General features: G+C 39.0%; 3 protein-coding genes and 2 non-coding genes across 8 annotated transcripts in view; all 5 read left to right on the forward strand.

Annotated features, from left to right (window-relative positions):
* Positions 1 to 16602, forward strand: part of hyou1 (hypoxia up-regulated 1) — a 298959-nt gene that overhangs the window by 47547 nt on the left and 234810 nt on the right. The window lies entirely within an intron of this gene.
* Positions 2135 to 8674, forward strand: LOC137195141 (cytotoxic and regulatory T-cell molecule). Of its 4 annotated transcripts, none has more exons than XM_067607271.1 (11): positions 2135 to 2234; positions 3661 to 3807; positions 3930 to 4082; positions 4278 to 4403; positions 5134 to 5286; positions 5772 to 5948; positions 6589 to 6666; positions 6834 to 6902; positions 7050 to 7199; positions 7497 to 7598; positions 8236 to 8674. In XM_067607271.1, the coding sequence occupies exons 1-11, from the start codon at positions 2189 to 2191 to the stop codon at positions 8409 to 8411; spliced, it is 1377 nt and encodes a 458-aa protein (XP_067463372.1). In that variant the 5' UTR covers positions 2135 to 2188; the 3' UTR covers positions 8412 to 8674. The 4 variants fall into 4 exon arrangements, with proteins under 4 accessions (XP_067463372.1, XP_067463373.1, XP_067463374.1 ...); XM_067607272.1 differs by having other exon boundaries at positions 3661 to 3801; XM_067607273.1 differs by having other exon boundaries at positions 7512 to 7598; positions 8236 to 8673.
* On the forward strand, positions 10285 to 16476 carry LOC137195142 (heat shock cognate 71 kDa protein). The gene is made up of 9 exons (XM_067607276.1): positions 10285 to 10435; positions 13128 to 13337; positions 13805 to 14010; positions 14098 to 14250; positions 14390 to 14945; positions 15049 to 15251; positions 15444 to 15642; positions 15718 to 15950; positions 16027 to 16476. The coding sequence occupies exons 2-9, from the start codon at positions 13133 to 13135 to the stop codon at positions 16222 to 16224; spliced, it is 1953 nt and encodes a 650-aa protein (XP_067463377.1). The 5' UTR covers positions 10285 to 10435; positions 13128 to 13132; the 3' UTR covers positions 16225 to 16476.
* Positions 13613 to 13705, forward strand: LOC137196332 (small nucleolar RNA SNORD14). Its single transcript, XR_010931246.1, has one exon. It is a non-coding gene; the product is annotated as a small nucleolar RNA SNORD14 (small nucleolar RNA).
* On the forward strand, positions 15286 to 15378 carry LOC137196320 (small nucleolar RNA SNORD14). The gene has a single exon (XR_010931236.1). It is a non-coding gene; the product is annotated as a small nucleolar RNA SNORD14 (small nucleolar RNA).

A 16602-nucleotide genomic window follows, 5' to 3' on the forward strand; every position in this document is an offset into this window, starting at 1 on the left:
TCATGGTACAAAATGCATTATTTCACAACAGTAAACTGTAAACTGGGTTTGAACTCTGGCTGTCCCAGGTCCTGTCCAGGTCTGCCAGGTGCTCCGGTGTCTTCCCACCATCAAAGAGATGCGTGTTAGGGTCGATACTTCCATCTCAGTACTTCTCCTTCTCCCTCTTTCATTATAGGAACCACTCAGGGATGATGAAGCTCATTGAGACGTGTCTCCACCCTGAATCTCGACCCCCCCCCCCCCCTTTCATCCCTCCCCTCATTCCCTATCATCCCATCGTACCTGACCTTGACCAGCCTTCGGTTCCTGTTTGTCCCCTGGCGGTTGACCCTCTTTGTCCCTCTCCTCTACCCCAATCATCCCATCGCAATTGACACTTATTTAATTCTTCCCAAATCTTCTTGCCAATCCCAATAAACTATTCTTTTAAATACTGCACAAATGGCGTGGTCTTTGTTGAGGAAATGCTATTTAGCATCACCATTATTCTGTTTTTTGTTGTTTTATGTTCTCCAGTTTGATTGTGTGTTCTGCTGTTGGTGTGTGTGTGTGTGTGTGTGTGTGTGTGTTTTACTGTTCCGGGTCTAGTGTGTTTCGATGCTTATGTCTTTATAAAAACACGGGTCTTGATGGAACATTAGAAATGGCAATTGTATTTGTTTTTGATACAAATGTATAATTCCGCAAAACCCAATAAAAAGGTTTTAAAAAAATAGACAAGAAAAAAGAATTTTGTCTTGTCACAGTGTAAAACAAAACAAAACAAAACAAAAAACCCTGCTAAATAGATAAATCAAAATATTGGCAAGATTGACATTTTGATCTGATGGTAATGAAATTTCAGAGGATTATTAAAATCAGTATGATTCGTCCTGTGGGGAACATGAATGTGTGTACCAAATTTCACAACAATCCATCCAATAGTTGTTGAAAGATTTCACTAAAAAACAGAAATGTCAACCTGATGGTGACACCAGAGGTAAAGCCAAGAGGTAAAGCCAGGGGATCACCAAAGTCATTAGGATTCATGCTCTGGGGACCATGAATGTCTGCAAAATGTCATGACAACATCCAATAGGCTATTTGTTGAGATAACAAATAGCCTATATTCATAACCGAAGTGATGGCACTGACTTCGTCATCCCTACCAGAAGGTTGAATCTTTGTCCACTCTCCCTTTTCTAGCTCACCTTTTTATCCCTTATTCAGTGTGTGCACATGACACATTATATCATCCTGCTCAGCTATTTGTGTGAATGTGAATGAATTACCCCACCTCTCACCCCACCTCCCCCAATGGGATAGGCTCCAGTCCCCCTCTAAAGGATAAACGTCCATAACTGATGGATGGATGGAAAATCTGGAAGAGCTCCAATTTATTTTTGAGTCATTACTGTCTGAAAGAGGTCTGTCCCTTTTCATTTCTGCCTTCACAACTCTCTGCTTTCACAAGACTTTCTAGCTCACACAGGTGGTGTTTTGCTGAACAGATCTCCCCTCAGGAAACTTGAGACCTGTGTAAAGTAGTTCATCTCGGTGATGGTGGTTTGGTGGTTAGAATTGCAGGCCTCCAACCTGAAGTTCAAGAAATCAAACCCCACTCTGACAAACTTATAGTACCAGCTGGTTGACTAAGTTTCTCAACTGACCTGTACCATAAACTCTTTAAACAGTTGGAGTTGATTTAATTGACACCTTTAGTCTCCCTGATATGCAATGAAGCATTGTCTTTTTTTTTCTTCTTTTTTTTTTTTACTATATCACTTATGAGACCTTTCTCGCAAAAAACATTTTGATGAAAAAGCACAGATGTAACTAAAGATAATGATGACTTTGCTCTCTATAAAGTTACATTTTAGGGGAATTACAGTCTTGTATATGTGTTTTTGGGGATTTTTTTCTTGAAAATCGTTAAGCTGTTTTTATTAAATCACTAGAAATTATTGTTGGGTAGTAATTAGTGACACAAAATACTTTCATTTCAGAAACAGGAGCCAATAATTATAAATCCTGAACTATTAATCTTGTACTTTTAGAGTGTCACATGATAACTCGAATCAAAAAGTCTATGGAAACCACAGAGCTGTGATGTCATGGAAGGTCCCTCAGCAGTGTACAAATAGATCTGACAATGAGGAAATGCAGCAGAGACGAAGTGCTGTGTGACTGTTAGTGAGAGACAAAGATGGAACTGAAGCTGCAGCTCGGTATCTTCATGTTATTCATACAAGGTGAGTACATACCTTCAATACTTGTTGACTGACATACTTTGTTATGACAAGTAGATGATGCTGAGATGGTAAACTGAATGAAACTTATGAAAAACACAGATATTCCTACTGGTAGTGATGACTTTGATTATGAATTCTTAACATATGACACTGTTACCATGTTGGTCTTCGTATGGCAGTGTGTGATGTTTTGAAATCTGATGCTTTATTTGAGAAATTGAATGGAAATTACAAACCCAGATGCTTCTGACAAATCAGATGAGTTTATACTTTTTTTAGGCATTAGATTGTGGTAGGTGAGATTAGGTGTGTATGTGTAAAGCTTTTGATTTAGCCATGATGAACTGTGTCCCCATTTGGATTCTTATATTTTATTTCATTTTATGATATTTTATTCAATAATTTTGCTTAAACGCTAATATCATTTAATGCACACGGATACAGTATGTTCCCTTTACGCTGTGCATTTGATTACATTTGATTTCTTTGTGGCTGTTTTTTCATTACAAGTTTAATTAGATATACTGTACATTATGTACAAAATGTATGTGTGTACAATAGTATGTAGGCTTATAAATTCATATTTACTGTATTTACATTGACTTTGCTTTTGTTTGATGCATATTCTACATTGCATATAGAATTTTCTGTGGATTGAAATGTGCTTAATAAGTCATAATTTAAAAATAAAAAATGTCTCAAACCCTATTGTTAACGTCTAGAGAAAACTGCCAGGCTCAAAAGCATGTTGCCATACAGTAAAAAGTTATTTTCTGTCATTTACATTTGTTCTGAAGTTAAATATAAGTAATGTCATATTGAACACACAACCCACGCGTGTGAAAAAGGCTTGTTGACCTCTGTTCCTTCAAGCCCACTGCCCTCACTGCTTGCGACAATATGCCCCCACAAATGTGTTTTCCAAACACCTCATCATTCTCACCCCATAGGAAAGAAAAAGCCCCCAATGCCCCCATATGCAACCCACCACAAATGTATATTTTCTCTTACTTTCTCTTTCACCATGAAAGGACTGACCACATCCTGTCAGATCAGAAATGCATTAGATGTGTACCAGGGGGGTGCTTTTGTAGCTGCAGTACAGTGAAGAACTGTTTTTTTCCCTCTCACAACACCTCCACGCACACACACACAGTCTCAAAACAGAAGCACTGACAAGAACAGATGAGACTGTGAGAAACAGGCTTTCACCTTTGGACACCTCTGTATACGAGGGAGGGAGACATACTTTCAGTGCACTTGACCTTTTATACCAATACATGGTTGCTCATATGTTTGTGAAGAGTAGTGAGGGTGTATTTTTATGAAAAATACATGTATTATCAAAATGTATAGCATGGGAATGACATTGTGTTCTCAGTGTGAATTTCCAAGGAAAACAATGTTCCTATTTATGTGATTGCAGTTTCACTTGCGGTGTGGCAGCGTAAGACTGTGATGAAAGGTCAGACACTCGAGTTACACTGCCCCATTACAGACGCTCATAAGACCAATGTGGAATGGAAGAACCCTGATGGACATTTAATGTTCTTCAATCATGATAAAGGTGAAGGTGAATGACATATCTTGCGTTTTAATCACACAAACAAATGTATAAGCAGCAACACAGTCTCTCAGACCTTCAAATCAGGGATATTTAACATCATTGTTTTATTTGTCCTCACTCATTTCCAGTTTTGAAGGACAAGCGCTACAGCATCATCAAACTGTCGGAGTCAGAATTCAACATCGCTATTTCCGATGTCACCTTCAAAGATGGAGGCAACTACACATGCACTCAGTATGACACCCACGCAAAAGAGAAGAAGGTGGAGGTGACAGTGTTAGGTGAGTATAATTAAACTAGCAACTATTTTTGCATTGCATTGGGTCAAACAATGGTAGTCTACAGATTATAAAACATGACTTTGACAATGATTTAGTAATTTAACAGCATGACTGGCCATGATCATGACATTGCTGTTTGGATGATTATGTCATAATACTATAATAACATTTGCTCTGGTGTTGATTCTTTTAAAGGTCGTCCCATAATGACAGAAACAGAGGATGCAGGGAAGTGTGTCGTAAAATGCACTGCTGAGGGGAACCACTATCTTCCCCAGATATCCTGGAAATTGGATAACGGGCCTGAATTTCTTACTCATGGTGAGTTAGTTATGAATGCAGAAGTTAGTACTTAGAATAAATAGCAAACTACATTCTAATTAAGAAGTGAACCAAAGTGAGCCATAAATGATAACATAACATGAATTTGAGTAACAAAGGCACATCACCTTTAGCTGCATATTTGTGGTGATGCATCCACTGCTATTCTGAACCTCAAAATGGCAAAAATCTTCCCACTTACAGAAGCTGGAATGCACTTTGCTCTTTATTTGGTGATAGCTTTTTGTCATGTAGCACTGTGACTGGCATCGCTGTTTAGAGAGATGAAATAAGCAGTGTGACCCTGCAAATTATATTTCATTTCACCCAATTGTTTGTGCCAAGTATGATGCACATCTATGAACAGAATAGCAGTTACGCTTGGACACTCGTCATTTCTTTGGAATATCCAGCACTTTGAACAGTATTATTGCAATTGCTCCTTTGTCGGTGAGTCAAAATTAGATTCAGAGACCACTGAGTGGGCTCATCTCTTGATGACAGTACATGCCACAGTTACGTTAATCTTAACCCACATTTGGTGGGTTTACTGACAGCCATAACCTTTAAAATTCCATGTTCCATTAAAGAAAGTGCTCATCATTTCTACAAACATGTCAACCTACTCAACTCAGATAAGCTCATACTCATACTAACTCATAGATTAGTAGTTGGTAGCTGGTACACCTGATTATAAATAGAAACTGATGATATCTGTCCCCTTCCACAGGTTCCCAAATCCTACTTGAAGATAGAAAATATGTCTCCTCAGATACGTTATATTTTCTCTCAGTGGACACCAGAGTCACCGTGAAATGCCTTGTTCGGCATCCATCTTGGGACTCACAACCTCTGATGAACTTTGTCAAAATTGGACGAGACTGTGAGTATAATTCATTTCATCTGAAGTTTGTACTCACAGTATACCTGCTTATATTTTAGTGAGTATAATATAAACACTGCCTACAAAACATTCAGCAGCAGAGAAAATAAGTAAAAAATTATCTTTATATTTACCAGAACGTGTTTCCTTTAAAGTACTTCTGCTTAAAGGGTGATGTTTGAGGAACAGTGAAAGCGTACTTGTGTCGTCACAAAACAGGGAAAGCACTGGAAAGGGTTTTTTCTCATGAGTTGCTCCATGACACTGTTCACAGGACCACTGTGAAACTTGACCAGCCAAACAGCACGATGTCATTTCCTCTTTTTGTATGTTGTAAATAGTCTGGTTTCCTGTATTCTAGTTGGAAAAAAACAGATGTGAGATTTGCAGATTTTTCAAATGTCAGCATGAATTTTCACTTCGATTGTCCATAAATTGAAGGCAGTTTCCGTCTATAAATAATGTAAAACCCCTCTCTGTCACAGCAACAAAGTCCACAACCATGATTAGTCCACCCACATCTCAGCCTCAAGGGTCAACAGAGGTGCTGAAGACAACAACCCGCTGGTTCAGACATGGAAACACAACAGGGTACTTCACCACCAGAGATGTGCCTGGGCCTTCACCAGAGAGCTTCTCAGGCTCACATCTCAGCACTAGTGGTGAGTGACAACTTTTTCCTTTGTAAGATATTCAGGGTGCACAGGCTTTAAATGAATGATTAATGTCACATGGCAGTATAAATGTCACATTAGTTCAAATACTAAATTATGACATCTCAAAGACTCAACATTTAGACCACATCCTGCATATAACAATGTTTACAATTAATTTAAAAAGATGTACAGTATCTTAAATGGGAGAGTTAACTTTGTAATATATCACACAAACTGTCAGCCTGTGGGATGGAAACAAGAGACATCTCACCTTTCACAACACATTTATAACACTCGCATTGTTTAACCACCACTATAGTGTGATACCACTAGATCTGTTTCCTGTGACGGAAATCCCACAGCATAGTGTGAAAGTCAACTAAGTGAGATGTATTCATAAATTCTGAGGATGGCACTGTGATGCTCCATGTGGGTGAAGAGCAGTTCTGAGATAAAGAGCATCATCAAAGATCTTCTATTCCAGCTTGAAAAACTGCTGTGTAGTTTTTGAACCCAAAGGTTTTAACTTTAAACGCCAAAGAAGAGTTTGTCAAAGAAAATCAATATATGGATAAATCAATTTTGACATTTAAAGTCATGCTGTTTTCTATTTTCTTATTGATCACAATGTCTTTATTTTTTGTAGAGGCCCCAAGAACCTCTGTGATATCAGACTCAACCAGGACTTGGAATGAAAGCATCAGTTATGCAACAAGCACAACAGGTACTGAATCAGGACATACGCAAAACTATTCTTTTCTGTTTGATGCCATCTAGTGGTGATTTTGAACAACTACAATTGAGTTTTTCCATTTAGACTGGAGCTGCAGTAGCTTATCTGTCTATAAGTCTTTTAATTATTGTATCTTCCTTCTCCATAATTCCTCAAAGACTGGACATCTGTCTCTGAAACAACAAATGAGACCACATTCTATAACCATACGGAGGGAAACAGAACAGGTAAATTCACACTTTTAACAGCACTTGTGTCTGCATGGTTCAGACTCCAAAAATGATACTTTGAAAATGATGATGAGATAAATGTTTTGTCTCTGAAAGTGATTGAGATTTTGCTGAACTAACCAACAGCATTCTGTCCATTCCCAGTGAGCTCTAATGACCAAGAGATGCGGATAGCAAAGAGAGGAAGTTCCTCATTACTGGTCTTCCTGGTGACATGCCTGATCTTTGCTCTTCTGGTAGTGGTCCTTTTTTTTGCCATCAAGCTAAGAAGAGCACACATCACCTGGAAGAAAGGTAAGCAATCCACATTCCCATTTCCTGCATGGCATCTAATAGCATCAAGGCTGCAGCTGTTGTTAGTTTGAACTTCAGTCAGGGCCATAAATTTATGAAGCAACTCCTTTGTGCTAGTTTTGTTCTGACTTCTGCTTGATGAGTGTCCAGAAATATCATCCCGCTTATGTCTGCTTCAAAGCTGGAAAATGCTGCAATGAGACAAATACATAGCATACCTAATTGTGGGCTTGCGGTTTAAAAAAAGTCAAGTACTTTCTTTTTGATAAATAAATTTAAAAACAAAATATATGACAGTTTTTATTGTTACAGAAAATGAAGACTCTGATCCGTCAGAGGAGAGCAGTAAATCAAAATCAAGCCAGGAAGAGAAAAACGCCCAAGGACAAAGGCGAAGAGGTATGTAGATGATTCAGCACTCCTTTCATGGCTTCTACCCAAAAGAAATGTGGAAATGCATTGAAATTACTTGTGCCAGCAGAGACTGTTTTCCAACTGCAGAGACTTGATTTGCTCCTGCTTTCATGACATGCTTCGTTAATTAAAACAAGAATCATTTACAAATTCACATGTATATTTTTCAGGAACAACTTGAAATGTTGTGCCATGGTTTGAAATTTAATGTGATTCTTGTTGAATGTAACTTTTAGCTTCAGGAAGTGAATGAAGCTCAGTAACACATAAGTGGATAGTGTTCACTGACTGATGGCATCGCTGGGAATCAGGGAAAAAAATTGTCAGAAATTATTTTTAATTTTTAGTTTAATTCAACACTTGCAGTAATTGAGTAATTGCCTAAATAATATTTAAAAGGTTCAAACTTTTAATTATATTTAAAAAAAATGAATTTGGGGCCTAATTAATTCCATTTCTGTATCAGTTTCTTCAACAAATTTCCTCTTTTATTTCATTGCAACATCAACATGACAAATTGAATTGTATGCAGTTCATCACAGACTCTGGTGCCACACCTCTTATTCCACAGAAACAGAACTAATGTGTCATTACTGATTGCCAAATGTTCTCTCTCACACAGGACTCTTCAACACGGCATTCACACAGTACGTTGTTGAAGAACCAACAGGGATAACTTCAGTTATAAACACAGGTGCGACGACAGCAACACAGAGTACAAATAAAGAGCAGACTTCTCAACCTCAAACCCAGGCACAAACTTCAGCCAAACATGACATAAAGGAGACAGAACTGTAACAGTCACATACAGAATCTCTAATGTCAGCAACACAATCAGCACCATGTTCTCAGAATATGCTGATTAGCTGTTTTATTGGACTTGTTACATAGAGTGTATGTTTAGACAGAAAAGAATGTGGTAACACATTGGTTATAACTGTAGTACTGTACTGTATAAATACTGTATAAATTGTGTTTAAATGTGAGAATAAAGTATATTTTGCTATAACATGATGGCATACTTTATTTGAATGTGATGCAAGATGATTTAAGGGAAGTAAAAGTGATGTTTTTGCATTATCTGTATCTTTTGTGACTTTTTTAATAATTGCACCATGTCAACATCATATGTAATATCACATTTCAAGTATCATCCTCATATGGTAGCCCACAACAGTGATTCCAAACCAGGGGCACTTGTGCCCCAAGGGGAAGTTATGCAGGGGATATGTGGAAAGACTGTGGCGTAGTTTAACTAATTGAAAAAATATAAATGATTAATTCATTTAAAAAATGACTCATTCACAATTTTTCAAGTCTGTTGTAACACAGCAGACAGGAACCCAAATGAACATTGAAACTTGTTTTTCTTGCTGTAATCATTTCTCCTGTTCATACTGACCATTAGAAGATCCCTTCATAATGCACTTACAATGGAAGTGATGGAGGCCAAAATCCACAGTCCTCCTTCTGTGCTAAAATGTATTTAAAAGTTTATCTGAAACTAATATGAAGCTTCAGTGTCCAAATGAGTCAAATCAAGTAGATATCTTTCAACGTTACAGTCTTTTTAGTGCCAAAGTCCCTCTTTTTGTTACTATACTTCCACCACAGCTCAACAGGGAAACACTGTCCGAGGAAACACAAAGAGGGAATTTGGTGCTAAAAAGACGGTAAATGTGGCAGATATCCACTTGATATGACTAACTCAGACTGCTGAAGACTCATATTCATTTAGTTTCAATAAAACCTTTAAATGCTTTTTTGCACAAAATGACTGTGTGGACACACTGTGGATTTTGGTCACCATCACCTACATTGAAAGCACATTTGAAGGAGATCTTTTAATAGCCAATATGAACAAGAATATATATAAATATATATAATAATTACAGCGAGGAAAACCTCTTTCACTGTTCATATGATTCAGAAAAATTGTGAACCTATCCTTTAAGGCAAAAGCAACCATCCAAATGGGATTACAAATTGATGTGATGCAGATGGTTAGTAAATTTATTGTCACAATAACCAGGAAGCTACCAGCTACAACAGGCTGACTGTACAGTACACACACGGATGTATTATAAGATCTTATTATACATCCATGAGTACACACCTCCAACCATCAGGGAATATCTATTTAAAATGACTGGCCAACAGTAATGGATACACATTCATATAATGAACTGTAACATAATCGCCAGATGTATCCGTACAACACTAGGCTATAACCTTTTGGTTACTAATATTATCGTTTTGACAATCATCAACAAGACGAAACTACTTGACCCAGACTGGGAACAAAAGCGTTGAAAACTACAGTATAGAACAGGAGGAACAAGGAAATTGTGCTTCGGACTTTGTGACCACTGCACATTGTGTTCATTAATTCAGTAGCATAGCTCTGTTAGCTCCTTTTTATCCTCGCCGGGGCCATACTATAACTTCCTTGCTTTCGAAGGTCAGTATAATAAGAGTATAAGCTCATTCTACTGTCTAATTATACGACTCGATGTTTCGTATACATACAGTGTGCATCTTGTATCTCCAGACAAGGTTAACGTCTGAAGCCATGCGGTCATTCAAAGGAATTATGAAATACAGATAATAGAACAGGAAGTTGGCTTGACCGTTGTTAGCGTCATCAGAGATACTAACCGTCATTGGCGGACCGTTAAGGAAACGTCAAAGACTCGAGGCCTGATTGGCTGCTTTGCCGGTTATATATAAGGTTCCGTTGTCGAATCGCCTTCCTTTCCCTTCTCACACCGGCAAGGACAAGCCTGCCCTACATCCAAAGTCATCCTCGGTTCAACAATTCGGTAAGTTATTCTTGTTGAAGTCACACATAAACACATTTTTAAAAAAAATATAAAACTCTCTACATCCCTTGTAGTTTGCTACAATGGCGGGAATAGCCTCCAGTATTTTGCTCACTCATGGTCGTGATTCGCAAACGATAACAATGTATTCTTGGTTTTACAGTGTTTGTGCTGAATGTAAACGATGATTTATTTGTATGGTTGTAATTGTGCTGCAATCGCGAACCCAGTGGACGCATTGGCTAACGTTAGCCATCGAGCTAGCAGAGTGGAGCGGGTGGGGGATGGGAGCCCGAGAATGTTCGAGAATGTTCTCAGCTCTTATTCTGAACAGACTTCCTGTTTCAGAATAAAAGCTTTCTTGTCGCCATGCGCTGTCGTGTACACTGCTGCTGTCTGACGTTCGTGTTACCTTCGGTATGATCGAGCGCTTCAGGGTAGTCTTTTAATGAGTATAGCGCTTTTATGGTTTAAAAAAAAAAAGTTGCCTTTGTCAGTTTCCGGTCTTATTTCTGTATCGCGGTAAACTTGCAGTCTCATAGTCACATGCTTCTAACAAAGAAGTCAATTTTATTTTTAAAGCTCAATGTCACAAATCACGTATTTTTCTTAGGGGGCTTTACAGTACAGCAATACAACATCCTGTGTTCTGAGACCCTTGATTTGAGTAAGGAAAAACTCCCCAAAAATCCTAACGGGACAAAATATAAGAAAGCCCAGGAAGAGCAACAGAGGAGGATCCCTCTCCTAGGACAGATAGATAGATGTATGTACAGAATAGAACAAGAGACAAATCACAGAAATGTAACATGGAACAAGGTGACAAATTATAATGGATTCATATTTTATGAATGACTCATGGTTCTTCCATAAATTACTAGGGAGTCAAGATTATTGCCAAGGTTTTTGCTGACATTCTCCAAATCATTTTGGCTGATAGCCACATTTTCCACCTAAATGCAGAGAATATTAAGTCTCATTATTATTATTATTATTATTATTATTATTATTATTATTATTATTATTATTATTATTATTATTATTATTATTCCTCCTACTCTTATTGTGGTGGCCCACTGGCAGATGCAGACATAAAATACAATACTCTTCAAAATGTACACATTCAGTGGGCAAAACAAGAACTACTTCAAGTTAGGTTACATATAAAACGTGTCTTTTTTTTAATTTTTTTTTTTTTTTTTTAATGAAACGTTTCCATACAAAATGAAGATTAATCCTGCTTTCACAGGCTTGGATGATGCTCTCCTTGAGACAGTCCTAACAATGGCCACAACCAGGGCAAATTTGACTTATTTCACAAGTTGCAAAACAAGTAAATGTAATCTGTCTGCAGGATTAATGTGACAGTGCATTGTACAACTGTAAAGCAATTAAAGCAAAGTGAAAGCACATAAAATGGACATGGTGTTCTTTAATGATGTCATATAAATAAATTCATTAATTAAAAAATCAGAGGGACCAAAACACTACTTCTACTTTCATTACATCAAGCTCATCAATACTTATGTACTTTTATGTACTTTTTCTTGAATACTTTTACTTCAATAAAGGATCCAACTACTTCCTTCTACACTAAAGTTGGATAAGATCCAGAGACAGTCAGTGATGCAGCTCCTCCACACTGCACCAGTTTGTGGTGCTGCCTTCTCTTTCTAGCAGAGGATAACTAAAGCTGCTTATATTGACAAACCATGACAAAATAAATTAATTTGGCATCTATACTGTTTATTATTATTATTATTATTATTATTATTATTATTATTATTATTATTATTATTATTATTATTATTATTATTATTATTATTTTTCAACTTTCATGGTGGTTATAATAAAGCTAGCTACTGAAGCTATTACTACTACAATAACACTGAGCATGGAGTTAGTACCGAACTAACACAAACATCATTCTCGGGACGTTATGCATGGACGAATGTAAGCCTTAAAGGTTAATCTTGCAGTTAACTTAATCCATTAAACCTTTTTCCTCTTCACCTTGCAGCTGCATCACCAAACATGTGTCAAGCAGCATGAAGCTAGCCAGCTAAACAGAACAGCACTACTACAGCACTGGTTATGCACACAAACAAGACGGGAGTGAAAATCCTCCGGGTGCCTTCATTTCACTGCTTTTTAAATACCTGACATGGTATAACATCACCATGTTGGGTATTTAAAAAGCATTGTTGCATGAAGCCTGTTAACCAGACAAACAGTTAAACAATTTGAACATTTAGGCAATGTGTCACATGCACATAATTAAAGCGTCACCTTATTGGCCTGTCATATTGGCAGAAATGTTCATTTTGCTCAACTTTATTGGCTGATACGATAACATGCCAATATCATGCATCCCTAATTAATTAGTGCAACAACTCGCTTGCTATTGAAGTGTGGTTGTCAAAATGACATAATTCTGTGTATCACATTTATCATAAGTGACTTAAAATCAAAGTTCAGAAGAATTGTGTCCCCTATGTAAATTAGAGTTTTTTATTTGATCAATTTATATTGCTGAACTATGGCTCTGCTGTCACCTCTTTCAACTTTTAATGGTTCCTTTACTAAGAATATAGATAAAATTGCTATGGCTGGCACAAGCTTTAGACTTAAATGAAGTCGCACTTAACAAAAAAAGAGTAGCACTCATTTCTCCCCCTTTTTACTTCTCCAGGAAACATGTCAAAGGGACCAGCAGTTGGTATCGATCTTGGGACCACCTACTCCTGTGTTGGTGTGTTCCAGCATGGCAAAGTTGAAATTATTGCCAACGACCAGGGCAACAGGACCACACCCAGCTATGTGGCCTTCACAGATTCTGAGAGGCTGATCGGAGATGCAGCCAAGAACCAGGTTGCCATGAACCCCACCAACACAGTCTTTGGTAAGAATTGACTTTTCAGCTTGGAACAATAGTGATACTATGGTCATGTCATTCTTGTCACACTAATTGCTGAAAATCAGCAACATGTTTATTTACTAAGATTTTATCACAATTAAGCACCTCAAAGTGCAACTAAACCATACCGGTTTTCTAAATTGACTGGCACCACTGTCAATAAACATTAAGGTCTGTCTTTAAATCTCCATTTGAACTTGCAGCAAGAATGACGTTAGACTGACACAATATTAAATGGTCCTAAGTGACCCTTTGAAAGCTCACTGTGATGACGATTTTCCTGCCATTCGTAGTTTCCACCAGAGGTCGAAAGACCAAAGATGGTCCAAATCCTTCCTTGGATGTCTGAGTGATTTTTTTTTTAAAATTTTTTTTATTTTATTTTTTTTTTCTTAATGGAAACCCACAATGGAGTAGGTTTCGGTTGGCTAAAAAACAAATGTCTCTTGCAGATGCCAAGCGATTGATTGGCCGCAGGTTTGACGACACAGTTGTGCAGTCGGATATGAAGCACTGGCCATTTAATGTCATCAACGACAACACTCGCCCCAAGGTTCAAGTTGAGTACAAGGGTGAGTCCAAGTCCTTCTACCCAGAAGAGGTCTCTTCCATGGTGCTGACAAAGATGAAGGAGATTGCTGAAGCCTACCTCGGAAAAGTAAGGTTTTCCATCACAAAGCTCTAGACATAAAAGGCAGCTTTTGAGATGAATTGATGCTAATGTTTGGCTCGTTCTTCCTTACAGACTGTCAACAATGCTGTAATTACGGTACCCGCCTACTTCAACGACTCCCAGCGCCAGGCCACTAAGGATGCTGGCACCATCTCGGGCCTCAATGTTCTGCGTATCATCAATGAACCAACCGCCGCTGCCATCGCATATGGGTTGGACAAGAAGGCAAGTAAAATTTGGAACAATTCTAATTATACTTGTATGATGTCCAAAGGGTTGTAAGTGTGTGCTTAGACTGACTAAAATTAGATAGTGAATTATACTTCAGTAGTGTTGAAAATGTCTAACAGAAATTTCATTTCAGGTTGGGTCTGAGAGGAACGTACTTATCTTTGATCTTGGTGGTGGCACCTTCGATGTGTCCATTTTGACCATTGAGGATGGTATCTTCGAGGTCAAGTCAACTGCTGGTGATACTCATCTTGGTGGGGAAGACTTCGACAACCGCATGGTCAACCACTTCATCGCAGAGTTCAAGCGCAAGTACAAGAAGGACATCAGCGACAACAAGAGAGCTGTCCGTCGTCTCCGTACTGCCTGTGAGAGGGCAAAGCGTACCCTGTCTTCCAGCACCCAGGCCAGCATCGAAATCGACTCTCTGTATGAGGGAGTTGACTTCTACACCTCCATCACCAGGGCTCGCTTTGAGGAGCTCAACGCTGACCTCTTCCGTGGCACCCTGGACCCTGTGGAGAAGTCACTCCGTGATGCCAAGATGGACAAAGGGCAGATCCATGACATCGTCTTGGTCGGCGGCTCCACTCGTATCCCAAAGATCCAGAAGCTGCTGCAGGATTTCTTCAATGGCAAGGAGCTTAACAAGAGCATCAACCCCGATGAAGCTGTTGCCTATGGAGCTGGTAGGTGTCTTCACAAGATGTACAGATCAGTTCATTTCTTTGTCCTCTTAATTGTTTGCATAGTAAAGGAAGTCAAAGTCTAATCAGTTGCTCATATTTACAGCTGTGCAGGCTGCTATCCTCTCTGGTGACAAGTCTGAGAATGTCCAGGACCTGCTGCTTCTGGATGTCACCCCTCTGTCACTGGGTATTGAGACAGCTGGAGGTGTCATGACTGTTCTGATCAAGCGTAACACCACCATTCCTACCAAGCAGACCCAGACCTTCACCACCTACTCTGACAACCAGCCTGGTGTGCTTATCCAGGTAAGCACGACATCATTATACCTAGCTCTGTGTTTCGCAGTGATGACGTTTATTCCTGCCATTCGTAGTTTCCACCAGAGGTCGCAAGACCAAAGATGGCCCTGACCTTCCTTGGATGTCTGAGCGAAATAAAGTTTACAGACCTGTAGATGCATTGTGTAAAAATGGTCTAATTGTGCGTACTTCCAACAGGTTTACGAAGGTGAGCGTGCTATGACCAGGGACAACAACCTGCTGGGCAAGTTTGAGCTGACAGGCATCCCTCCTGCTCCTCGTGGTGTTCCCCAGATTGAGGTGACATTTGACATTGATGCCAACGGCATCATGAATGTCTCTGCAGTCGATAAGAGCACTGGCAAGGAGAACAAGATCACCATTACCAACGACAAGGGTGAGTTCAGTAGAATTTGAACACCTTCTCAGATGCAGTTATGATACAGTTTCTGACAGTGCAATGTGCTGGCAGGTCGTCTCAGCAAGGAGGATATTGAACGCATGGTTCAGGAAGCTGAGAAGTACAAGGCAGAGGATGACGTCCAGCGTGACAAGGTGTCTGCTAAGAACGGCCTGGAGTCTTATGCTTTCAACATGAAGTCCACAGTGGAGGATGAGAAGCTTGCTGGCAAAATCAGTGACGACGACAAGCAGAAGATTCTGGACAAGTGCAACGAGGTTATCAGCTGGCTTGACAAGAACCAGGTAAATATATTCTAGATTCTTTGTGTGTCTCATTGACATGAATTTGCCAGAACACTAAAATTTTCTTGTTATGCAGACTGCCGAGAAGGATGAGTATGAACATCAACAGAAAGAGCTTGAGAAGGTGTGCAACCCCATCATCACAAAGCTGTACCAGAGTGCTGGTGGCATGCCAGGTGGTATGCCAGAGGGCATGCCTGGTGGTTTCCCTGGAGCTGGTGGTGCTGCTCCCGGTGGTGGATCCTCCGGCCCAACCATCGAGGAGGTCGACTAAACATTCCATCTTCTCAGCCACTACCTCCAAGAGATGTTTTCAAAGAAAGAAACCCTCTTATAGCACAAGTAACAACAAGCTAAAGAGTGTAATTTAAAATAAAAACTGGGTTCAGGGATCACCTCTATTGTATTGTTTGCGACAACTGGGAACAACTTGGTAGTTGGCACAACTGAGCTGTCAGTTATGTTAAAGTATTTTGTATACTGAGATGTCACATCCTTGACAATAAAAAATCTTGTGACCCTCTGATTGTCAGTAGTTTGAGTGTTTTTTTTTTTTTTTTTTTTTTTTTTGTTGTTTGTTTTTTTTGTTTTTTTTCCCTCTGCAGAACTCTTTGACTTTAGCTGAAAATGGTTCACTTGGTTGCTGTGGAAT

The sequence above is a fragment of the Thunnus thynnus genome, chromosome 13 (assembly GCF_963924715.1).
Source record: "Thunnus thynnus chromosome 13, fThuThy2.1, whole genome shotgun sequence".
Taxonomy (NCBI): domain Eukaryota; kingdom Metazoa; phylum Chordata; class Actinopteri; order Scombriformes; family Scombridae; genus Thunnus; species Thunnus thynnus.